Source organism: Cheilinus undulatus, linkage group 13 (assembly GCF_018320785.1).
Source record: "Cheilinus undulatus linkage group 13, ASM1832078v1, whole genome shotgun sequence".
NCBI classification, from domain to species: Eukaryota; Metazoa; Chordata; class Actinopteri; order Labriformes; family Labridae; genus Cheilinus; species Cheilinus undulatus.
In genome coordinates, this window is record NC_054877.1 from 44882410 (window position 1) to 44909434 (window position 27025).

The 27025-nt window shown below is 41.3% G+C and overlaps 1 protein-coding gene across 1 annotated transcript in view; it reads left to right on the top strand.

Annotated features, from left to right (window-relative positions):
- pappa2 (pappalysin 2) overlaps positions 1 to 27025 on the top strand; it is a 146652-nt gene that overhangs the window by 98770 nt on the left and 20857 nt on the right. Inside the window, exons 22-25 of the mRNA XM_041803688.1 lie at positions 2554 to 2722; positions 3805 to 3937; positions 4484 to 4605; positions 14076 to 14147. Of these exons, the coding sequence (XP_041659622.1) occupies positions 2554 to 2722; positions 3805 to 3937; positions 4484 to 4605; positions 14076 to 14147 (496 nt within the window). The remainder of the gene's footprint in view (positions 1 to 2553; positions 2723 to 3804; positions 3938 to 4483; positions 4606 to 14075; positions 14148 to 27025) is intronic.

The following is a 27025-nucleotide window of genomic DNA, read 5'->3' on the forward strand; positions in this document are numbered from 1 at the left end:
GGTCATTATACCCAGGCTTCTGTTTAACAGAGCATGCTGACTCAGAAATTCTTGCTTCTTTGCTTAGAATGACCAAACTGCATTTGCTTCCACAGCCCTTCTAGCAGCATATGATGTTATCAGAGGAAAATATTGCATAAAATCTGAGTGTTTTTTTTTTCGAATGCAACTGCGAGAGGAATGCACTTGAAGTTTTCCTACTTGCTCTCTGCTCCAAGTCTGCTCTGACAGTAAACCAAAGTAAATAATTAAACAGTTTTATCACACATGCCTCCCCATGTAATAGAGGAAATTCCTCATTTGCTGTATTTAACAAGATACCCATTACACACGGCTTAAAATGAGGATTTCTGATTTGATGTTTTATGGAAGAGTATGATAATGCATCCCATGAACACCCAGAGGAGCATAGTTTTAAGATTCAATGGGTTCAGTTGAAGAAGGGTTTTTTTAATCTGCAAAATGATACCCTGTTTAGCTCAATTTAGGATCCAGTAAAAGTCATGGTGCTGCTTACTGTGCCTCGCCGTTACATTTATTTGGTAAATGCTCATTAGTGAGAAGAGTTCACATGCTCTGGCTTCTAACGAGAGAAAAAACAGTCTCTAAAGTAAGTCTATATTTAGTTTGCATTAAAAAAAAAAAATCTCCCAACACTTATACTTTTCTGGTAAATTGTTGAACTTATTGTTAAAATCTATGCAGTTAATAATAAAGCACTACATAACTATTGTACAGTAAGTACACTACATCATATTAAAAAAGCTGACATTTAACATTTATAAGGCCTTTAAAAATGCATATCATAACTATAAACTGCATTATTTTTCCATTGAATTCTGGGGGAAACAGCCTTATGTAAAGATCCATTAGCATCTGGGTGTCTTTATGAGTTACACTTTCTCAAACTTTTGGGTAAACATTTTAATAACCCCCGATGCTTTATTAGTCCAACATGTGAAAGTGAACAGCAGTGGCCATTAAAGAGCTTTAAACAGGCTCTTTACTCTTACCTTTGACACATGTACCCACATAAACTTATATTGTTGCACATACTGATGCATTTACACACTAAATGCGCCGCATTAGAGGCCTTGTTTTACCGTAGAGTGGGCAGTCCTCCGAGCTCGGTACGCGTTTAGTTATTTGAGCAGTAAAAGACAAATGAGACGGTAGAAAAGGTGAGCAGGGTTGTAGGGTGCATGTGAGAGTTCATAACAAAACTCAGTTTACTCAACTGCGCTCTGATTCAATGAGTTTTGCCGAAGACAACATACAAAGGGGATTTCAGCCCATTTAAAGGGATGGTTTGGGGTTTTTGAAGTGGAGTTGCAGGACATGCTTGTCAGTAGTGAGTATACCAGTCAAAGGAGATGCTGGTTAGCTAGGCTATTCTGGCTGTGCAGCTGGAGTCATTTGCAAAAAACAGACAAGCTAAGGAAGAAGAACAGCAAAGGCTGTTTCAACCTGGGTGAACGGTGGCTATGTAACAGCTGTGTCATGGCTTGATTTTCATTTTGACCTGCAAGTCAGGGCTTTCAAACTACCTGCATTTCCACACTTCAGGTTTCTGCTTTTCAAGGTGAAAGCTCAGTTTGGAATTTTTTTCCTGGCTTAGTAATTCAATGAATGAAGCCACTATGGGGGAATTTAGTCTGGCAAAACTCGTGAGGAAAGACAGGAGTGTGACAACAGGTAGACCTCCAACATGCAGCACATGCACACCTGGAATGAAAGCTGTGATGGAACAAGTCAGAGCTGACACGCACTACAGCTGTCACACAGCCAACATGCACCCAGTCTGAAACGACTGCAAGGCGATGTGCCAAACTAGTCAAACAAGGAGTTTTTTTTAGCTTGGGTCTTGCTAAAATTTGCAGAACTACATGGCATGAACAACACTTTCTGCATGGCCATAAGGCCTAGCTTTTGTGCTGTCCAAGTTTTGCCTAAGGCTCCTTTATGCTCTACATTTTTAATGCATACTTCAGAATATGGACAGTAGTTTTGTACTTAAGACCACACTATCTGAGACCAAGACTTGCCCGAGACCAGAGTGCACCGAGACCAAGACAAGACCAAGACTTTTGGGGGTCGAGCCAGAGTCAGAGTCAAGACCGAGACTGAGAAAAGGGAAAAGACCATAAAAATTTGAAAGAGCGGAACTTTCTTCCAAGCAGGGAGGGCCAACCAACACAAATAATCAGTACTTTTGCGCTAGATTTATATGTGTGCACAATTCCTACCAATTCACCCAAAATTTCCTCAAAAAGTTCTACCATTTACCAGAATTCCTCTTCTGTTTTCTTTTGCTGCTTTGGGTTGAACTGTTGGCAGCACTACTCATTATTGGCCCTTTAATCTCTTGTTGTATTTTTGGTCTTTATCCATAAGCTTTAGAGAATGAATAGGACAAACACATGAAACAGAGAGAAGACAGACGTCTGTTAGAATCCTTGTCCTGTTTGGATTACAAACTCCGCAACTGAAGAAAAAAGTTGATGTCTCCAGAAACAGAATCCTTAAGTGATAATTTTCTGCTTTTGTCTCCAGAAAATTTTTTAAGTTGGAGTGCCTGGAAGACGGTCAATGGGAGGAGTCTTCCTGTGAGCCGATATCTTGCCCAGCCCTACCTGACGTGTTCCAAGGCATGTACACCTGCACCAATGGCCTCTACTACAACACCGTCTGCACCCTGACGTGCCCTGATAAAACCGAAAATGTAAGATTTCAACCTCTGTCCTTTCATTGCCCAGTTAAGAGAGAAAGAAATATCAACACTGATCAACACAGTGTTGACAATAATGGCGTTAGGGTGGTGTCTTTTGGACTTGAAGCTGTATTTCATGGGAAAGTTTTTTGTAATAAAGAATCAAAAGTCCAAAAGAAGGTGATAAAGTTTAGTTTGGTCATCTTAGCTTTGCGGTTGAAGATTAATTGGATGCAACATTTCTGCAGTAAATAGTAGAACACCACTAAATGCTAAGTTCATAATAGCCGTGGGTTCTGACACCTTTTCAAGAACATTCTGCTGCTGTTCAAAATCTCAGCAGCAGCTGCAGAGTTTAAAGTGGGAAATACTATTTCACTCTTTATAAAGTCAGCTTTTAGAAAACTTCTTTACACCATTACCAGACAAAAGCATCCATGTCTGTTTTATATGAAGGATGCTATGTAGAGTTGGAAAGTTTTTGTTTTATTCCTATATGATTTAAACTATATGACAGTTCCTGTCTTTCAGGAAGCTTAAAGGGGCCATATTTGACACTCTTAAGACAAGTTTATATTGGTCTCAGAGCTGTCTGACTCTGCCTCTCTCAGGAAATGGATGTGGCTTAATGGATGTAGCTCTCCTGATCAAAGATAAGGAGAGGAGGGCGGAACTTCTTCCAAGCAGGGAGGGCCAACTGAATCTGGGGGCGGGGCTAACTCCTGATATGACATCATGAGGGGGAAGTCTGAGAATGGCTTGTTTTAGCACACATTTTCTGAAAGGTGGAGAAAGAGAGGGCATGCTGATTTTTCTGATTCTTGAGGGGATTGTGGACAGGCCAGGGGAACATATTTTTGTTGAAAAAGCTTGAAAAAGTGATTTTTGCATAATACATTCCCTTTGATGTTTATCCATGTGATTCTCAGTAAACAAAATATTGGAGGCATGCTTGAAACTAAGAAAATAAGAAATTTTCCAAACTGTTGCTGTCAAGTTGTGGTAGAAAACTACAGTACTAGTACATGCTGTATGTTTATCACCTCAACTAACTGGATGACCACATGAATATTAGTATCTGTGTTTGTCTCCAGAGAGAGATCCGCTGCACCAAGGATGGTAAATGGACCGCAGAGTTTACCATGTGCTCCAGACTGACAGGAGCATGCTCTACTCCTCCTGATCTCAACTCTGTGGAGTACAGCTGTGACCAGGGGATGAATATTGGTGAGTGGACCATCCTTCAGTGATAGAAGTGTCAAATATCAAATAAAGAAAACCCTTATTGTATTCACCTTCTTAAAACTTTGATTTACACCTGTCTGTGCCCTTGTATGCCATTCCCCATGCACACTGTCCTTAACGGGGCAGTGATCACTGAGCTAACTGGAGGCTAATGACATGAGTACCTCATACAACACAACTTCAAAAATACAGAACCATCTCTTTAAGCTGGGTAGTTGATAAAAAAACCTACAACCTAAAAGTGCTTTTAATAAGCAAATCTTTTATCCTGTGGCTCCATTTGTGGCCCAAACTCCAAAAACTAAGCCATAGCTGATGATGTGATTAATTGCTTTCACACTTGGGGAGCATGGATTTAATGCTTCTTAAATTGTAAAAACTGTGACCATATTTTAAAGGAAGTCACTCACTTGTGTGCCATCCTGGATCCAGCATATTAATCTACAGTTGGCCCCGTAGCTGCTGGTGCCTCAGGGATTGGTCATTGCTGCTTGTTGTCTTATTTTGATGTGTCTTATTCCCTTGCAGGTGCTGTTTGCCTCCCAACATGCATTGTGGCTCTGGACATGGATCTGCGTGATCCTGTGGTCCTTCCAAATGGCACGACAACCGACTCTTTAAAACACTGGATGCTGCCCACCAAAGTCGAGGTAAGACTGCTGTGGGGTTCTCTTGCATAAAGTTAAAAAAATGTGTGATGATAACAAATATAGTCAGAAAAATGTGGTGATGGTGCTTTTTTATTTTAGCTGGCCATCTAAAGTACAGGACAATGGGGTTAAATAAAAAAACATGGGTTAAAAAGGTGCAGAAACTATTTGCATTATTAAAAACAAAATTAACAAACCATGGCAAATAAACCGAGTCCCACAATAACTCAATATTCAAAATTGAAGGGCGATGCAAATGGATGTAATGCAAGTGAGTTTAAGTGACAAAACCAGCTTGACTGGCCTGACAGCACACAAGCAATGTGGTCCTATATTTTCTCCCATTGCCCAACTCCTACTTTCTCCTCTGTTGTTCACATTGAGATGGACAAAGAAGAATGAAACAGGTAGATAATAGAGGTGGGAATCTTTAGGCACCTCACGATCATGATTCAGAGGGCTACGATTCGATTCTAAATGGATTATTGATGTATTTTGATGCATGTTTTTTTTTAAACAACATATCTGTTGTTCTCAATGTGTGCACTGATGTTTCATAGAAAACATTAATATGTAGTTGGAGAAAAAGAGTTAAAAAGCCTCCTCCCTTGTAACAACCTGAATTACAAACATAAAAAAAATGTCCTTTTGACAGACCAACAACTGTTAGTCTATGTTCTGCTAATACATGCAAATAGCATAAAGCATTCAGACAAAACAAAAACATTTGGTTATACCAAAATAAAAATGTCATTTTATAGAAAACTATGTAATATGAAATTATGTAGCAATAATTTTACAAAAGTGCTTTCAAACTTAACCTTTCAAGTAGCAAAATTGGGACAAGCAACATTGATGAATTAAACAGGCTCTAACTGCAAATGTGGTGCCTAATGTTGTTACTACTTTACACCAGGAGATGGCGGACATGAGTAACTTCAATCCCAGCAGCATTTGTGGGTGTGTTTCTATTCAAAGTTTTGGAGAGAGATTTTTGAAAGACCCACCCCTGGTCGAGGAGATGAGAAAGCGGTGGTTGTAGTCGGAGTGTAACGGAGAGGAAGAGAGTGAACTGTAGCGAGAATACTCACAATGACATGATGTTCAGTCATCAGGTGAAACCATGGGTGAGACTGACGGTGCGTCTGTAAGCACGGACAGTGGGTCCGTGCGCCATGATAGTCCACAAGCAGCACATACCGAGACCAATGCTTCGCCTCATCGTGGCTGGGGAGGGAGGGGACAAGGTGGGGGTATCGGGATGGTCAAAACACCGTGAATAGTGATGGAGGTAGGGAATGAAAACCACCGCTGAAGTAGGGGCAGCCATGTTAGAAGCCGTGGGAGAAATCGCACAGCAAATGGAGGTGGAGGTCACCTGGTGATGTCAGAATATGCAAATTAGATGAGTCAGTTTACTCCCATCACAAACTTTGGGTCATACTGAAGATTTTTCTCATTTACAGTATGCCTTTATCTCTAACCACTTTAAAGATACAGCCTTTTGAAATCTTGATATCAAATTGAATATTTTCTTTAAAAAAACTCTGGTGCCCAAAGAGTTAAGTTATAAACAATTAACATTAGCTTAACAAAAGGCTGCCATTAGTCACAAATATGAAGAATATGATAATAAAATATGACTTTGGCCTGCAAGAATTCTCTGATAAAAAATCCTTTAGACAAAAAATAATGTCCTTCCAAAACAGCTAGAGTGGTCCATAACTACTGGAACTCAAAACACCCACAGTTGCAAGTTCTTGTGTCAGATCGAGCTGTTCTAAATGTTCATTGCTCTTGTTCAGAGCACGCATGACATTAGCCTCCAGTCATCAGAGATAAAATGCTATCGTGTCGTAAGATTCAGTGGCAGCTGATGTCCACGCATCACGTTACTTCTGTCCTACCTGCCTTCAGCAGCAATGCCATTGCATGTTTTGGTTTTGTTGTAAAGCGTCGGGGTGGTCGTGCTCCAACAAATGCAGCAGCGCTCAAAAGCCCTGGTTCTCCACGATGTTGCGATGGATTAGTTGATTCGCTTCACCTTTTCCGAGGGGAGTGGAAGCTTTTTTGGGACTTGTTCTCTGGTTAGCAGAGGCACTTTTAGCAACAGTTGCCGAGGCGGTTTTCCCTCCTCCTCTGGGTGAAAGTGTACTATATGGTGTCTCATGTTTGTTGTGCTCCCGAAGTATTTTATTTTGGTGTGGCGGAGCATAGCGTGGCTCCTGTCCATTTCACTTCCACTGTCGGCGTTATAGAAGCCAAAGTGCTTCCAAACAGTAGATTTAAAACCACACGGAGCTGATCTGATCTCCCGGTCACCCATGCTTCTTTGTTATGTGCTTCCTATAAAGTGTCCGTGTGGAAGCGCACTGCAATTCACAGTTCCCTCTTTTTGTTCCGACCTTTAAATAGCATTTAAAATTTAGATTACTGATTATTGGACGTTTATGAATCGATTCAGAATCATCCACCTCCTAATCGCGATGCATCTAAGAATCGATTTTTTCTCCCACCTCTAGTAGATAACACATAAGGAGTGTCAGAGTATTAAAATCCACAGAAGATTGGAGGAGTGGCTCCAGTCATCATCCGAGCAGATTTAGAAGGGGTAAATCCCTTTTGTCACACCTCACACCACAGGTTAATCTGTCAAGAGAATCTTGAGATCCATCAGATAATCTGGCCTTTCCTGACTTTGCTCTGAAGTGGGCGGTTCAGGCCCAAAATCTGCATTATCTTTTAGTTTGTTTTAGGACTGAAATAGTAGGATTTTCCCATAATCCATCCCAATAGTGTCAATCAGTCAAACACCCCCTAAAATTTCCCACTGCAGTCTATTCCCTGTTAATCTTTCCTTCTTATTAATCCTGCTTCAAAGGTTCTCAAATATTTATTTTGTGAAGAAACAGCAGATCTTTGCCATTTTGGCTTTTCACTTGACAGTTGGGCTGATATTAGCTATCAAAATTCACAGTATCTGTTTTTGGCAGCAGTTTTGTGCTACTGTTTCAAAAGTCAGTTTTTGACAAACCCACATTTTGCAAACTTTCCTTCATAAACTGGTGTAACAGAGATAAATGTGATTTAGTAGATGTCCCCTAGGTCCAGTTTGATAATTGGAGGACAGTGTTTCATGATGATGTGGTTTTAAATAAGATAGCTTGATTGGCTTAAATAAACCACAACAGAGAGAGAAATTGTAGTTTTGCTACCATTTAGAAACTCTTGGCAGGTTTTGAGCAGCAGTTGTTGTTTTGCTCACTCGCTGCCATGCGACCAGACCGGCGGTCTGTGAAAGCCGATCCGCTGACAAACAGCACTGAGATTATTGCACAAAAACATCCATCAGAATGAATAATGCATCCAAACATCTGGTGGTCTTAACAGCAGCATGGAGCAGACAGAGCTACTGCTGCAGACTGACTCATCTTTACTGATAAGAACTGAAGGAGTTCATGTGTGGGACAGTTGACATACATAAACATGGAGGAGCCTTGCTGACCTGTTTGACACTGAATCCACATCTTATTACTTTGATCTAGGAGGCAAACGTCATCAAGAACAAGTCTAGATTCTTGACCAGTGAAAGTAGAGGAACTGACTTGGCATCTTCAGAGAGGGAAAAAAGTAGAGACTCTGAAACGCCCTCGCTGAAATAAAGTCAGAGTATGTCCATCTGGGGGACTGTTCAGACGTTAAGACACCCCTGTGTTAGACTTTAGGTCATATACTGGATCATTTAGGGATGACTGGAAGACTTCTAATGTACCTCAACTTTAGTATATTAAAGTTAGTCAAACCAATGTCATGTACAAACCACTATTCCAAAAATGTTGGGACGCTGTGTTGAATAAAAGCAGAATGCAGTGATTTGCAAAATGTTTTGAACCAGTTTTCAGATGAATAAAGCAAAAAGACAAAATATTTGATGTTCAAACTGACAGACTGTATTGTTTTCTGGAAGTAAACCCGCTTTCTACACCACATTCCAAAAAAGTTGGGACAGGAGCATTGTGCCACTGTGTTGCATCAACTTTTCTTTCATCAACACTCTGTAAGCATCTGTAACCTGACACACCACTCATAGACAGCATTTGGGAAAGAGCCTTTGAAAAAGAACTCGGAGGGTGACTGGGTGAATGTTCTGTCTGTCACATCTTTACGGGCCAATCAGAGAAACAAAATATGTGACGTCGTAGCCCCTATCGACAAGTAGCTCTGCATAACATGAACCATGGCCATTGTAGACATGTCAGTACATGACTTTTGTCCTTTTTTTTTTTTTTTTTTTTAAGATTTATTTTTGGGCTTTTTCATGCCTTTATTAGAGATAGGAGGACAGTTGATAGATTCGGAAACAGGGAAGAGAGCAGGGAGAAACATGCAGGAAATGGTGCCACAGGCCTAATTCGAACCCGGGCCGCCTGCGTATATGGTGCACGCCCTAACCACTCGACTACTGGCGCGCCCCTTGACTTTTGTTGTTTTTGAGAAGAAAACAACTCACTGCTGTTCTTTTTCGTCTTTTAACGAATAAATATCGTCAAGTTCTGATAAAACTGGCGCTTTAGCAGCATCCACGCTAATGTCTTCCACCATAATTGCACCGGCCTCTTGCTGCTGCTTGCTTACGTCACGACTCCGCCGCGCCCGAAAGTACGGTTCAGACGGGAGCTTTGCAAGATGGATTTGCCAATGAGAAACATGGAAACAGGAGAATCCATCTGCTTTGCAAGGTTAAAGCATCTGGGGACCCAAGACACTAAATGTTGAATTGTTGAATGTCGAAATCTTCACCATTTTTGCTTTACGTACATCATAAGTTCAACAGTAAAGGGTTTCTACTTTTTTATTGCTTCTTAATCTGTGGTTAATTCTCATCAGTAGAAAAGTCGCCGAACATTTTTAGTCATAGTTTTAGTCAACGACATTAACACTGATGGTGGGGCCACTTTCACATATCTCACCTTGATATTAAAGTGAGTAAAACAACCTAATGTTGGTTAAGATATTCTCAGTGATTGGTATGCTTAAATGGCAAGTTGATGGCTGGCAAGACAAATGGCCTATCATTTTAACAATTTTGAGGAGGCCAGTCAGATTGCAGGGGGCTCTAGTCAGCTCTGGCTACCACTTGCCCCGCCCCTGGAACATTATCGGCACTGCTATTTGCTACTGCAATCCATTAAGTCATTTTAAATCAAGACACTATTTATAGTGTCATCTCAATTTAGTCCTGAATAAACAGCTATAAATTCTTGTCAAAATGTTTTTTTTACAATATTAGCACGGTAGCACTGCCTTGTGCTGAAACTAAGAACAATAATACAGTGTAGCACAAGCTTCATGCTCTATTGAGGGCCATATTTAATTTAATTTAAATAATTTTTTGGGGGCCAATCAAAAATGGGCCACGGCCATGTTTTGCTTCCATGTCATAGTTTGGACATCCCTGCACTAGGTCAGCAAACAAGAGCAAACTGCACAAAGATGCCACACTATATACTAGGAGCTTTGGTGCTTGATGTTGATGAGCAAGATAGGCTTTCTTAAATCAGACCATGAGCTGATAGCACAGCAGATAGCAGGGCAAGTATATTATTTCTAATATTATTAATGTGTCTTTTACCATCAGGAATGGAGATTTGAATTCTACTTTTATTCTCAATATTGTGAATGTATTTGTAATATGTTAATGTGTTCTACTTTAAATGGATATGGTGCCATGTTTGAGTTATCCAGTGAAAAACTGCCATTCAGTGAATATGTTCCAGAGTCTGGTCATATTTTATCTTCTTGAGACCTTTGTTTGGACAGAGAGTATTTCTAAGAATCTACTAAACAAAACGCCAAGCGTAAAAATCCTCCCAAATGATGTCAAAAGCCTGACAACACTGAGAATACCCAAGTGTAATTCCTCAGTCAAATTGCAGAAGAGACTTTCCCATGTTTGTAAATGTTTCATAACAGATTTTCAACCAAAATGTTGGCGAGGCATTATCTCTCAAAAGATTTCTAGGAAAAGATGTTTGACTCCCAGCTGTAGCAGATAATACAACAAAATCGCCTCTTGTGTATGCCAGTACGAGTCCGTTATCATTCAAGTATTAGAAATCAGATGCAGATAGAGAGATTAAAGGTTCCAGTTGACGTCAACCCTTGAGAAGAAGCAAACATGTCCAACAAAGTTTACACAAGTCTTCATGAACTAGAATGCCAGATCTTTGGTAAAGATGGTTTTCATCTAAAGGTGGGTCAGGTTTACTTGATATCATAACTCAAGAATCACTCCTACGTTCACACTGTAGCAAACACTGCTCCAGTTTCACCTTTTGGGTGGTCAGTAAGTCAGCCAGCCGGTTAATCTAACATTGCCAAGGTTGAATAGTTGGACCGTGGTTTTGTTATTTACGCCACATCTCCGACACCGCCTCGTGATTTTTTTGCCTTGTCTTATCTCAGATACTCTAGAATCTGGACTTCCTGGCTCGGTCAGGCTTACACAGGAGATCACAGGGGAGAATACGCTTTCTCCGTCCATATTTGTTAGTCAATCAGCTCTCTGCAGACCACCTTGTAGTGTTATATATGAATGAGGAAAAACAGGCTAACCCAGATTTTCCCTCCATCTAGTTTTGTATCTCTCAAGTTAAGTCACATTTCAATCAAATCAATGGACACTGGCATTATTGTACAATCACAGAATGAAAACTACATTTTTTTTAAATCAAGAATTTCACCTGATATGAAGTGCTTTGAGAAAGTATTTGCCCCATCCTGATTTCTGATTCTTTTGCATATTTATCACACCTAAATGTTTCAGATCATCAAACAAATTTTATGTTATGAGGCAACGATAACCAGAGTAAAAAGACAATGCAGTTTTTAAATGATTATTTCTTTTAGTAAGGGGAAACAAGCCGGCAAAACCTGCCTGGCCCCGTGTAAAAAAGTAATTGCCCACCAAGCCTAATAACCGGTTGTTCCAGCCTTGGCGGCAACAACTGCAAGTAAGCATTAGGGATAACTGGCAATGAGTCTTTGACATATCTATGGAGGAATTTTGGCCCACTCTTCCTTGTGGAATGGTTTTCATTCAGCCACATTGCAGGGTTTTAAGCATGAATGGCATGTTTGAGGTAAGGTCACTCTAAAACCTTCATTGTTTGTAAGCTGTTTAGAGGTGGACTACCTGATGTGTTTCAAAATGATGGCTGGACATTCTCCTTCTTTATGAAATTCTTTGTGAGATTTACTCCAGATGTAAGAGAACCCACACCTTCTTCAAATCTCAGCTGATGTGTGGTGAGTCCATAGAATATTTTTTCAAAAGTCTTGGGGATCATCGCTTTTGTGTTCTTTTTGGTCAGCAGTAGTTTTGGCCTTTGAACTCTCCCATGGATGCCCTTTTTTGCCCAGTCTCTTTCTTATTGTTGAATCATGAACTCTAACCTTAACTGAGTCAAGTTAGGCCTGCAGGTGTTTAGATCTTGTTCTGGGTTCTTTTGTGACTTCCTGGATGAGTCTTTGATATGCTCTTAGAGTGATTTTGGCTGGCCACTCCTGGGAAGGTTAACTGCTGTTCCAAGTTTTCCCCATTTGTGGATAATGGCTCTCAATGTGATTGGCTTCAGTCCCAAAGCCTTGGAAATTGCTTTGTAAAGCCCAACACATGTCCAAACGATCACCTCCATTTTTCCTGTGACCAAACCCAGACCAGCAGCCTTGGACCCCCATGGATGTTCTGCAGGCACTTCAGGCCACTGCTCTATTCCCAGTACCACTGGCCTCAGTTGGCAGATTGTTCCTGAGAGAACAGCTTTTTTGTCCATCTTGGCTGTAATTAACCTTGCAAAGCAGATGGATATGCCCGTTTCCTTGTTTCTCACTGGCGATTCCATCTCGCAAAGCTCCCATCTGAACTGCTTGGGCCCTTTTAGAAAGTGACAGGACCAATCAGCAACAAGGGGCAGTACTTTCAGGCGCAGCAGTGTCGTGATGTTAACAAGCAGCAGCAAGAGCTGGTGCAGTTAACGTGGATGCTGCTAAAGCGCCAGTTTTATCAGAACTTGACAACATTTCTTTGTTAAAAGAACAACAGCAGTGAGTTGTTTTCTTTCCAAAAACGACAAAAGTCGAGTACTTACACATCTATAGTTGCCATGTTTCGCGTTATTCCTTCATAGCTGAGCACGCGCAGCTTGATAGCAGCCGCGTCACGTGTTTTGTTGCTCTGATTGGCCCGTAAAGATGTGACAGACAGAACGTTCACCCAATCACACTCAGAGTTTTTTTCAAAGCCTCTGCCTTTTCTCAAACGTTTCCTATTGAAGCTTTCCCAGATGGATGCGTGAAACAAATTCATCTGGCATGTCAGGTTAGGCTGTCATAGGAGCAGCTCTGTTTGAGGGCACAGAAAAAAAAATTAGCCCCCAAGGTGTAGAATAGACAGGAGGCCTCAGCTGCTGTTGAAACACCACTGCTCCTACTGTTTTTCCCTTACCTGGAGGATTAGTAGGTGATCCCCAAGCAGACTTTTAGCTCTGGTATCAAGCACCTGGTCATGCAGTGGCTGGTGGGGAGTTTAACTGTTGATGCACTGCTGTTGGTGTGTGTTAAGGACGGCAATTTAAGCTCATCAATTTATGTGACACACTGATCCCTTTGTCCTGGTATGTTTTGGACTTAACCCTTTCAGATCAATCAATTTTAATGACTTTGTTTCTCATCTGTTCTTGAATTTATTTAGATGACGCCATGATGTGTCGCTTTTTGATATCTTTAAGCCTACTTCACTTTGTCAGACAGGTTTTATTTAAGGGGATTCTGGATTCAACAGGTCCAGCAGTAATCAGACCTGGGTGTGGATAGTGGAAATTCACACAACTTTCAAAAAAATGTTGTTTATCACTGTTAATTCATGATTTAACATGAGGGGGCATTGACTTTTCAGATAGGGCCAAGTAGGTTTGAACAGCTTTTTTCCCTTAATAAATGAAATTGCCATTTTAAAACTGCATTTTGATTTACCTGAATTATCTTTTTCTAATATCAAAATATGTATAAGTGTACCAAATATACAAAAATAAAAATAAAAATCAACCAGGAAGGGGGTACTTTGTCTCACCTTGTCATTGCACATCATTTTGGAAGCAGTTGTCTGACATGCAGTTATTTTCTATGTCCTTATGATGGGAATGCACCAGCTTTACACCATACAATCTCTTTGTTTGGACACACACACCCCTGGATGCTTACAGGAGTGCAAGTTCATAAACATCATGAGCTCTGATTTAAAAAAAAAAGGACAGCTTCATCAGGAAAGACTTCTGCTCTGCATTTTAACACACTTTTCTCTGGGCAGAAGATAAGGCCTTGAATACCGTGTTGTTTTCCATGGCAAACAAAGTGTTATTCATTTCCTCTGACCGCATTGCTCAGCTGTTGCTTTGTACTTTGTTTTCCAGAGTCTGGTCTGCACAGGGATGATGAAGTGGTACCCTGACCCTCAACACATCCACTGCATTCAGTCATGTGAGGTAAGAGTCCAAACGGCTCAGCTCTCCAACACAGGAGTACATTCAGATTCACTGAACCAGACATCAGCCCTAGGCTTATGAAGCTGTTAAATAAGTGGCCGTGTGTTTCAGTCAGGAAAATGTGAGGCATGAGATTATTGTCTCAGCTGTTTGACATAGATCACATCTGCGGGGGTAGATAACGTCCTGTCAAGCATAGAAGCATAACTGTATTCTGCCCTATTTTTATGTTTTTTCTCTATTTTTCTTCTTTAAACTTTGAACACAGTAGAACATAAACAGCATGTTAGATTTTGAAACTGAGATGTTTTACCATTTAATGAAAAATATTAGCTCATTTTCAATTTGATGGCAGCAACACATCTAAAAAAACATTGTGTAGTACACCCTCTTTTTTAAACAATGGTCTGTAAATGACTGGGAAGTGAGCAGACCAGTTGCTGGAGTTTTGGGAGAGGAGTGTTGTCCCATTCTTGTCTCTTGTGGGATTCCTGGGTCTTCTTTGCTGGCTCTTTAGTTTTCTGATGTTTTCTATTAGTGAAAGGTCTGGACTGCACACAGGCCATTTCAGCACCTGGACTCTTTTACTGTGAAGCCATGCTGTTGTGATGGATATGGTATGTGGTTTAGCATTTGTCTCGCTGAAATAGTCAAGGCACTGCACTGATAACAAGCTGGACGGTCCCTCTTCGCTTAAGTCTGCAGAACACAGCATCCATGGTCTCCAAAAATTAATTAAATTTTGATTAATCTGACCACAGAACAGTTTTCCATTCTGCCTCAGTCCATGTTAAATGAGCTTTGGCCTTGAGAAGACGGCGGCATTTCTGGATTGTGTTCACATATAGATCCTTCTTTCCATGATCCAGCTTTAACTGTTATTTGTGGATGGCACGGCCGACTGTGTTGATAGACGATGATTCCAGAGCCCATGCAGTGATTTCCAGTACAAAATGATGCCTGTTTTCAATGCAGTGCCTCCTGAGGACTCAAAGATGACCAGCATCCAACACTGACCTTTGGTCTTGCCACTTGCACAAAGATTTCTCTGGATCTCTGAGTCTTTTGATGATATTATGACAGTTTTTTTCTCAGATTGTTGAACCTCTGCCAATATTCTGCAGGACTCTGCCTCTCATTGATGCTCCTTTTACACGCAATCATGCTATTGACCTATAGAATTGACCTACCTCACATTATGTAGATGTCATATGTTTCACTGCTGTAATTGATCTGTAATGAATGTGACAGACATGAATGTTTGCTAATCACCCTTTGAGTTCTTTTTTTAATTGCTCTGCCCTTCCCAAAACCGTCTATGGGCTGTCGCCCAGGGATGTGAAAAGCAGTACTGTGCAAAACTTTTAGGCTTTAGGGCAGAGTAAGGGGTGGATGTGGCTAGTAAGCACAGCCATGGGTACCATCTGGGTGGCAGGCAAGGTTGCCACAAGCCCATGGTTGTGCTGTGGATGCCCCAAGGACCCTCAAAACTGCCGTAGGTCTGCAGGCATATTACCAGGGGTGAAAAGGCCCCAGCAAAAGAGATGTTGTTGAGCTTGACCTTGGCTTCTAAGTGACACACGTACACTGTATAGCCACAAGTATTCGCTCACCTCGCATATGAACTTAAGTGACATCCCATTCTTAATCCATTGGTTTAATGTGATGTCGGTCCATCCTTTGTGGCTATAACAGCTTCAACTCTTCTGGGAAGGCTTTCCACAAGGTTTAGGAGTGTGTTTATGGGAACTTTTGACCATTTGTGAGGTCACACACTGATGTTGGAAGAGAAGGCCTGGCTCTCAGTCTCTGCTCTAATTCATCCCAGAGGTGTTCTATGGGGTTGAGGTCAGGACTCTGTGCAGGCCAGTCAAGTTCATCCACACCAAACTCTCTCATCCATGTCTTTATGGACCTTGCTTTGCGCACTGGTGCACAGTCATGTTGGAACAGGAAGGGGCCATCCCCAAACCGTTCCCACAAAGTTGGGAGCATGGAATTGTCCAAAAACTCTTGGTATGCTGAAACATTCAGAGTTCCTTTCAGTAGAACTAAGGGGCCAAGCCCAGCTCCTGATAAACAACCCCACACCATGACCCCCCCTCCGCCAAACTTTACACTTGGCACAATGCAGTCAGACAAGTACCGTTCTCCTGGCAACCGCCAAACCCAGACTCTCCTCCATGTGCCTCAGCATCAGCTGACCCTGCTCCATCATTTACGTGGCCTACCACTTCATGGCTGAGTTGCTGTCATTCCCAATGGCTTCCACTTTGTTATAATACCACTGACAGTTGACTGTGGAATATTTAGGAGTGAGGAAATTTCACCATTGGACTTGTTGCACAGGTGGCATCCTATCCGCGCTGGAATTCACTGAGCTCCTGAGAGCGACCCATTTCAGCAAACATTTCACAAATGTTTGTAGAAACAGTCTGCATGCCTAGGTGCTTGATTTTATACACCTGTGGCCATGGAAGTGATTGGAACACCTGGTTTTAATTAATTGGATGGGTGAGTGAATAATTTCGGCAATATTGTGTATATCACTGTGTTAAGATTGATGACCTCTCCAGCTTGGGGTTGTCACAGATCCGGTCCTGTGATGAATCCTCAGTGCCAAACATATGCACACACCTGTATATCCCATGCCATTGATATGTGGAACAGTCTGAAGCTGGTATTTCAGGTTTTTTGCATGAAGCAACAAATGAAACATTTTGCTTGACCCCCTTGCGGTTCTTCTGGTAAGGATCATTGGTGTACCAGATCCTCCTTTTCCAAAGAGAGTTATTTAATCCAAAGGCTTGCCTGATACCTAATGCTCCATTTTGATAAAATTAGGTCATCATGTAACACTGATTTTACATAACCTGCTTGGTGCCTGCCTCTGTTCAAAGGTAGGGAGGATTTTAATATCAAAGACGTTTTTTTAACACCAAGATATGAAGCACTTCATCCTCAAAACAATTACACCATTTCTGGGCATGACCACGTAAAATTTACAGCCTTAGCCAGGAGTTTCCAGTAAAAGCAAACGTACGCAAAACATGCTCTATCATTGTTGTCATCACTGATAAAGATACCAGAGCCGGTGTGCACTGGGCTTCACATTTCATGATGACAAACCTCAGGCAGATATTGATTTTCTAATACTTTAAACTCAGCAGGAATTCTTTTTAAAGCAATCCAGAGGATTTATTTTAGTGATCCTGGCCTATCCTGGGTTGGCTTCACCTGCCAAGTCTAATGGATGATCTGATAGAGGAAAATAAATAAATCACTTGATTACTTTTTATTCACATCGGTATTAAGCCTTTTAAATCTTTCTGACTAAAGAATAAGAGCTCGAACTCTTACAGCTCAGCAGAGATCTTTAAGCTTTATGATCAGTTTTGGCCTATGTTAAATTACATTTTAATTGAGACTGTTTAAGGTGGTTGCAAGTCCACACAGGGCAAAAGATGAGTAATGTTTGTTGGTAAGGCTTAACGTGAAAAAGCTTCCGAAGCCTCATGAAGCTGCAGAGAAGGCCAATGCCTCTCTGATGCATCTTGTGGAGATAAAGGGTAACAAACCAGACAGAATTGGTTAGAGCATTTTTTTATTACAATAAAGTAGAAATGTTAGGCACTGGTTTAGCTCAGTTGGTAGAGCAGGGGCCTGTATACAGGGGCTGTAGTCCTGCACTGGTTGCAGGAATCAATTCTGGGTCCCAGCACTTTTCCCAGTTCATCCATCCATCTTTTACCACTTATTCGGGGGTCACGGGGATAGCAGGCTAAGCAAGTCCACCCAGACGACACTTTCCCCAGTGACACTTTACAACTCCTGCAAGGCATTCCCAGACTAGACAAGATAAGTAATCCCTCCAGCACATTCTGGGTCTCCCCGGAGGTCTCCTCCCAGCTGGAAGTGGCTGAAAAACCTCCATGGGGAGGCGTCCCAGGAGGCATCTGATAAGAAGCCCGAACCACCTCAACTAGCTCCTTTCGGTGCAAAGGAGCAGCATCTCTACTCCTAGCTCCCTCCAGATGCCTGAACTCCTGGCCTTATCTCTAAGGCTGAGTCCAGCCACCCTCCGGAGAAAACTCATTTCGGTTGCTTGTAATCTTTTGGTCATTACTCAAAGTTTATGACCATAGGTAAGGGTTGGGAGAAAGATCAACCAGTAATTTGAGAGCTTTGCCTCTCAGCTCAGCTCCCTCTTCACTACGACAGTATTGCACAACACACACAGTACTGCTGATGCTTCCAATCCGCCTGTCAATCTCACGCTCCCTTTTACCCTCACTCATGAACTACACCCCAAGATATTTGAACTCCCATTGTCTCTCCCCATATTTCCTGTCTCTCTCTAGCTGTCCTGTCAAAATAAAGGCAGGATAGATAGATAGATAGATAGATAGATAGATAGATAGATAGATAGATAGATAGATAGATAGATAGATAGATAGTCGTTTGTCATTGGATTGTAAAAACACAACAAAATTACGTTTGGCAGTCTCCTCTGTAGCAGTAAACACAGTCGTCCAAGCGGTGGTTAGAAATCCACAGCCTTACGTCATCCACCCTGCTGGTGAAGGAGCAGGCATCTGGGAAAAAGAAGCTTGGTAGGGCAGGTTTGTGTGGGGCTGCTCTTAGCCTAGCCTGCAGGTTTGTGTACCCCGCTTCTGCTTTCTTGCATAACGCCGCCTCTGCCTCTTTCCCACTGGCTTTAGGTGTTGTGCTGCTCCGTGTCTTTCTCCTTTCAGTCTCTGAGTCTCCATCAGGAAAGATGTAAGCTCCGTGGGCACGCTGTCAGTTCTGGTGTAAGTGTAGGGCTTTGTTTTGCTGCTAGTGATGGAGCACCATAAGTTCGTACATGGTGCCCCATGCTTTCTCAATAGGTAGCATTCAGTAGTCTCCTGTTGATCAGGCAGTGTTCTGTGGCAGTTACTGGCAGTTGTTGTTAGCTTTTAAGGAGTTGCAGTTGCGGCTGAGGTCTTCTTTTTCACCTTTCTTTGGTTTTTCTTGATGGAAATTTCCCATTCTTTCTCTCAAAGTTGTCCTGGACCATCCATCTTCTTTGCTTTCATAAGTTTCAACATAGGTTGTCAACTTAATTGTGAAAAAAACACTACAAGTCCAAGACATAACTCAAGAGTGCATCTTTCTTGCTGCCAGCTGCTTTGGTTGCCTGGCAAATACATAAATAAATAAATTACATACACACACATCTATGTATAGATATAGATATAGATATAGATATAGATAGATATAGATATAGCCCAACAATAATCTAAGAAAAAAGGAAAAGAGTGCTTTACAAACCACTGTGGAAGGCAAGATGGAGCTGAAAGGACTGGTAAATACTGCTCTAAATCGGTAAAAGAACAAATATAGGAATTTTTTGAACTATGTGAAACAACTATCCTTCAGATAGAACTTGAGGTATGAATGTTATAAAATGTCAAGAAAATTAGCCCGCATGACCTAATCGATACATACAGCTTTACTGTATGTGTGCATAAATCCTCAGAAGGAGAAAAGTGGGGATTTGTATGCCACGCAGATACTCTCCTGTTAGTCGGCGTCAGGATTCAAGTCATTGACACGGAGGACCGGTTAATACATTTTCAAATGTAAGGATTGCCCCGTTTCCACCTTAAACATGTTATCATCATTGTTTTATGGCATCAAAGTCAAGCTAGACAGGTTTAAAGCTGTGTCATAGAATATGAGTATAATGTATGATTATATAAATGATATTTTTTATAAGATGAAAAGGATTATATTATTAGACCTAAGATGATTAGCATATAGGTTGGTGCTGGGTAGTGGTGTAAAGATAAACTGATGTGGATCAGATAAACGATCTTAACATCAAAGGTTTGAGTGCATCGGTCTGTAGGGCCATGGATCAGTAAAAATGTAGCAGGAATCGATCTATGGACTGGTTCTAAGGTTAGAGAATAGTTCACTGAGCCTATACCTTTAATGACAGTTATAATTAGCCGTAGCTGCTAGCTAGGTAGCTGGATGTGTTTCACTGATCACTGCTGAAACATCTCACACTTACAGTTCTCCACCTCAGAAATCAAATGACTTATTATAAAGGAAGGATAACTTTCAAAATGTATGATGTCTGTACACTTTGGAGAAGAGTGGTGCAACGGCAGCTCAGAAATCTCACCTGCTGATACAGCAGAGCATAAGTTTAGCTAAGATGCTAATGTAACCTAAACAGACCTGAACATAAACACTTTTCTTAGTTAAATCTCAGGGATGTCATCAGTTATCACCAAAGCCAACAGCCCATTTTAGTCCCACGGTTTACAACCATAACATGTGATTGATTTGGTGATTTTTTGATTTTTTTTAACCCATGAATTGGTTTTAACCAGTTATTCTCCTGTACCAGTAGACACACAAAGCTGTCCTTTCAAATTTTGACTTGGAAACAGTTAGAGTGACCATCAGGTTCTTGGTCACCTCTCTTACTAAAGCCCTTCTCCCCAGATTGCTCAGTTTGGTTGGGCAACCAGCTCATGGAAGAGCCCTGGTTGTGCCAAACTTCTTCCATGTGAGAATTCTGGAGGCCACTGGGCTCTCGGGAACCTTCAGTGCAGCAGGAATGTTTTTGTAGCCTTCCCCAGATCTGTGCCTTGCAACAATCCTGTCTCTGCTCTGCAGGCAGTTCCTCTGACCTCATGGCTTGGTTTTTGCTCTGATATCATTGTCAGCTGTGAGGCCTTAGAGGTGTGTGTGTGGTTCTAAGGGTGTTTTCACACCTGAAAGTCTGGACCAAGGCCCATGTTTTTGTTACATTGTGTACATTTGGTTCGGTCTGTTTGGGTTTCCCACTGTCACTATTGCAAACGGACTAACAGACTTTACATGAGGAACCTACGTGATATCGTCATCAACTACGTGGTTTGCGTGTCTCTGTAGTTTACATTGATTGGTCATTTGGCCGGTGGGCGTCTGATGTTAACAGGCTGAATAACGCAAGTCTTGAATGTTGTAAACAATGAATTAAATCATCATTCCCACCATCATATTATTGTTGATTTTCTACTACCAAAGCAAAAACTTGAAGAGCTGTACATAAGGCTGGTCCGAGTTTGTCTTACGAGTTTTATCATTGGACGAAAACTTTATCGTCTTCTGCAATCTTGGGAGCCATTGCAACACCGACTCAGGAGAGAAGGCATGTGTTGTAAAACTATTGAAAAGATGAGCTGTCAATAGTGAGGTATAACTTCATCTACAATTTTATGAAATTTTCCGTGCTTGGACAATCCCCATTCAACATAATAATGGACACTTCTACTCCTTGCGTAACATAGAGGGACCGTTAGCCCACCCTGTCCAGGCTGCTGGTTAATTTCGGTAGCGTGAGATTGTTGTGGGCTCTTCCGTGGTTCATTTTGTTATGGTGATGGATTTACTTTGCCGGTAGTCATGTCGTAATTTCCTGTCATTGATACGAAGGTCGGAACCTCTCAAAATAATGCTTTCACGCTGGGAATGAACCAGACCGTGGTTCCGTTTGGTCCGGACCGAGAACGCCTCTTTTGGTCAGACCAGGGTCCGGCTGTTTGGTCCGGACCACAGTCCAGGGGAGGTTTCACACCTATCATTTTGGTTCGGACCAAACAGAAAAGTCTGAAAGTCTGGACCAAACAACGTAGGTATGAAAGCCCCCTTAATCATACCCAGTCAATTTAACCCACCACAGGTGGACTCCAATCAAAGTGTAGAAATATCTCAGCAACAACCAAGGGTAATCGGAGGAACCTGAGCTTTGCTGTATATTTTGGAGTGCGGAGTATAGATAAATGAGAGAAAAGATGCATTTAAACATCTGACTACAACATACAATTAAACTTACTGAATGCACTTTAGATCTCTGTCAAGTCCAAATATCAGTCTGTTTACATTCTGTTTTTCCTCATTGAGAAGGCAGCATGTTTTTGAATGTTTTGATCAGGCAAATACCCCATATTCAAGCACACATCATGTATGAAAGGAGGGTTTGAGTTTCCTCATATCCCTCTCCCTCTCTCCCTTCAAACTCTAAACTTCAGATAGGAATAGCAAAATGATTGGGAAGTATTCTTTTCCATCAAATCCTCTGATAGGAGTCACAACAGAAGGATGAATTGGTTAGTTGAATCTCTATTCCTTCCCATTGTACTCCTTAATGATTGTAAATCACTAAAAACCATAAACTCCCATCAGTTTGATTTGGCGTTCATGTGTTGGGTTCAGAGAAGACTGGAACTACCACTGGAACACATAAACCGTTGATGTCTCACAGTATTAAAATATTCCCCCCACCTGCCAGAGCTACATTTTCCCTCTCCACCTTCCCGTGAATGTTGCTAGGAGAACTGGTTGCTTATAACCCGCTCCTCCCTGACAACACTGTAAATTATGCCGGACCACATGTGCTGCACGCTCGGTGCCAGATCTCATCCAGATGCCATTACTGCCTCGATTTTCTCACTCTGCCTCTCCTTCTGTTCCTTCTGTAAACAACAAGTGTTAGAGTCACTTCCAATCAGACAGCTGAAAGATGTTACCCACAGAAATAGAGACCTTAAGGTTCTGTCAGCATAATTAAAATGTTTGTCCTACCAAAGAGTAGAAAGAATGTGATAAGAGTGTAACAGTAAGCCCATTAAATCCATTGACTCATGCTTCACTTAATATGAGGCATTTAGACTGAAACGGAGAAAGGATCCATTTATTTCAATCTGTTGGTTAGCAGATGCTTTGTTAATCCCCTTGATCACATGTATAAATGCTCCTTTGATAAAAATCCTGATCAGAAATGCTTGTTTACAGATTAAAATAGTCAGCTACAGAGGATCGCTTATTCTGACCGCACTCATTCATCAGAAACACAAAGGTCTCCATTGGCTCTTAAATGTCGAGTGCATTCTCTTTATTTTAGATCAAAGATTAGTACTGACAACCAACTAGACCAAAAACTGCATGCACTTCTTCTTGCACTTGCAAAAATTGAAGGCCAAAACTGAATATTCCAGTATATTTTAGACACAAGTATAGACAAACACAATATGCTTGAGCTAAAACCACGCAAAAAATTATAATATTTAAAGTCTTTATTGAAAACAGCCATTAAACATTCACAGTGCTGCTAGAAAAAGTAAGTGAACCCTTGAGCTATCCATTCATCCATCCATCTTCTTCCGCTTATCGGAGGTCAGTTAAGGGGCAGCGGTCTAAGCAGGGAAGCCCAAACTTCCCTCTCCCCGGCCACTTTTCCAGCTCTTCCCGGGGGATCCCAAGGCGTTCCCAGGCCAGCCGAGAGGCATAGTCTCTCCAGCGTGTCCTGGGTCTTCCTGGGGCCTCCTCCCTATGGGACCTGCCCGGAACACCTCACAGGGAGGCATCCAGGAGACATCTGGACCAGATGCCCGAGCCACCTCATCTGGCTCCTCTCGATGCGGAGGAGCAGCGGCTCTACTCCGAGTCCCTCCTGGATGGCCGAGCTTCTCACCCTGTCTCTAAGGGAGAGCCCAGACACCCTGCGGAGCAAACTCATTTCAGCCACCTGTACCTGTGATCTCGTTCTTTCAGTCACTACCCAGAGCTCGTGACCATAGGTGAGGGTAGGAACGTAGATCGACATGTAAATCGGGAGCTTTTCCTTTTAACTCAGCTCTTTCTTCACCATGAAAGACCAATACAGAGACCGCATCACTGCAGACGCTGCACCAATCCACCTGTCATTCTCCTACGCCGTTCTTCCCTCACTGGTGAACAAGACCCCAAGATACTTGAAGTCCTCCACTTGGGGCAGGATCTCATTCCCAACCTGTGCTCCCCTTAAACTAATGACTCTAAGAGGAGCTAATTCGAGTCAGGAGCAAGGTAATTATAGTTAACTAAAACTAACTAAAACCAACTAAATAACTAAAACTAAAATTCAAAAATCAATTTAGTTAACTGAAACTAACTAAAAACTAAGCTTTAAAAAAACGAAAACTAACTAAAACGGTATAGTGCGCTTATAAAACTAACTAAAATAAAATAAAAATAGAGGCAAAATATCTCCTTAGTTTTAATCTTTGACACAACCATACTGACTGGCACCGACACAAAATGGCTTGATCTGATTGGTTAAGACTTCACATAGTGGTAGTTTTATGTATGGAGTTGTATTTAAACATCATCTTTAAATAAATAAATGATGATGAAGAGTAGCCTGTTTTAATATGTTTTTTAAAATGTATGATGCTCACTCAGCCCAACATCTATCCGAAAAAAACTCAAACTAAAAACAAAACTAAAACGAAGCATTTTTGCAAAATAAAATCTAAACTAACAAACAAGCAGTCAAAACTAATTAAAACTAAACTGAAATCGAACACAGAGAAGTGAAAATGAAATAAAAATAGAAACTAATGAAGAATCCAAAACTGTTATAACCTTAGTCAGGAGTTAGAGTTAGGGCTGTGCAATAAATCGCACATCAGATAAAATTGCAATATGGCTTGCTGCAATTTTCAAATTGCAGGACTTGCAATATTTCTTTAACTTGAAGTGTGTCAAAATACCAGTTTAATTCATCTTTTAATCTTTTAGTTTTTTTTTTTTTTTTTTTTTTTTTTTTTTTGCAGTGACAGTAATTTTATGCACATTATGCAAACATTCAAGTGTCATTTTTTTATAATGGTTTACAAAAATCCTCCTTTTAGTGTTTTATGTCCATTTTTCTAATCAAAATGAGTGTCATAAAAATGATAATGCCCTTAAACAAAGCAAATGACATCATATTTGCAATACGAGCAAAAATACTTGGCCCATTCTGTTTAAAACTGATGAAGCCTAGCGTTACTTCATGAAAGTCATACCCCAGCTGTGATCAGCTGGTAGCCAGCCTCACCTCCTCCACCCCAGCCGCCTCCTTTATAGCTTAAAGCTTGTTGCACCCCCCATTTTCAGATTCATGCTTCTATGAATGAATTGCTTCAGAAATAATTTCATTGTTTTAAATACACATGGTCTTACTCATGGTATTATTTATTGCTTGAATTTGTCAAATAATAAATAAGATTAACCCAAGAGTAATCGCATTTTAAATTGCAATATTTGGGAAAAAATCGCAATTAGACTATTTTGCAAATCGTTCAGCCCTGGGTAGAAAACATGGAGTCCAATCAATTAAATGAGATCGGTGTAGAGGTAGAGTTATTGTGACAACACTTAAACTTTTAGAGTTCGCCCCTCACAACAAGCATCTGCTGATGTGATCAAGCTTCGCAAAACAGAGGTTTCAAAAGCCCTTCGATCAAGAATTGTTGAACTATATAAGGCCCCATCCACACAGAGACAAATTCAGGAGTATACGCAAAAAGTTTTTGTCGTATCATCCACATGGAAACAGAGTTTTGGGAGGACATAAATACCTCCATGTGGACAGCCAACCGCATCTTTCTTCAAATGTTTATGTCATGCATAGCATAGCTCACTTAAGCCACATGCACGAGTGAAGCCAAAACAACAATGGCAGATTACAGGGATGTGTTCATGCTGCAGAAGCTTCTGAGCTCATTATGGCTTTTACTGCAAAATCTGATGATCCTTTACCACCACAGAGAACAGCAAACACCAGACATTCTCAAATCCTCCACAGAGAACAACCAGAAGGGAAACTAGGAAAAAGTATGTGGCTGTTTCCTGTAGTCTTCTCTCTTTGGGTGCATTTCCGTGGCAGTGCTCCAGCACCACTTACAGGCTTGGCATGTATACTGCAGCGTTTTTAGTCGATATCCGGAAATTTCCTGAAACGGTCACATGTTTATGGAAAACTTTTTCAAAACGAAACGGAAATATATCATTTTCTTCTCCATGTGGACAAGGCCTAAGACTTAAAGGGGTTCCAAAGTTATCTCAGATACTTAGGTATTCACCTGTACACAGTTAGACAAACTGTCCACAAAGGAAGACGATACAGAACCGTGGCTACTCTCCATAGAAGTGAGTACCACACCAGGTTGACTCTAAGGGCAGAATGCAGAATGCTCAGAGACGAAAAACAAAAACCCCCCCCAAAAACCTAGAGTAATATCTTAAGGCTAATAGGTTGTCCAATGATTCCTTTAAGCCTTAGCTTAACAGCTAAAGGCTTAAAGGAATCATTGGAACAAGTCAATATCTCTCTTCATGAGTCTACTGTACGCTAAAGATTTAACAGGCATGGTGTCCTTTAGAGGACACCACGGAGGAAGCCGCTGCTTTCTAGATAAAACATCACTGCACACCTTGACACTCCACAATGCTACTAGAAAAATGTTGTGGGGATCAATGAAACTAAGGTTGAATTGTTGAGGAAGAACATGCAGCACTCTGTATGGCATTTAAAGGGTACCACATCAACATGAAAACATCATCCCCACAGTGAAGTACGATGGAGAGAGCATCTTGATTTGGGCTGCTTTGCTGCCTCAGGGCCTGGACTGCTTACCACCATGGAGGGGAAAATGAATTCCTAAGATTATCAAAGTATCCTACAGGATAATGTCAGGGTGGCTGTCTGCAAGCTGAAACTCAGAAGAAGTTGGATGATGCAGGAGGTGGGGTTGGGTGATGTAAACAAGTATGTTGGCTTGAAGCTCTGCAAGCTGGAGCAGCTTGATGACAGACATGCAATCTGGACAATTCATCAGCTTTGGATCGTAACTTCTCATTAAGAAAGGAATATGGGTCCTGTGAAAACCATGGGTCTACAACATCAGTGTCATTCAATCATAATGAATGCCTCTGAGCTTGTAATAAAGTAAATCAAGGCAGTCCAACGTTGCTTCTAAACTACGTTTGAAAGGTGTTTTTTTTTTCTCTGTGGAAAAGGGGGTTTTACA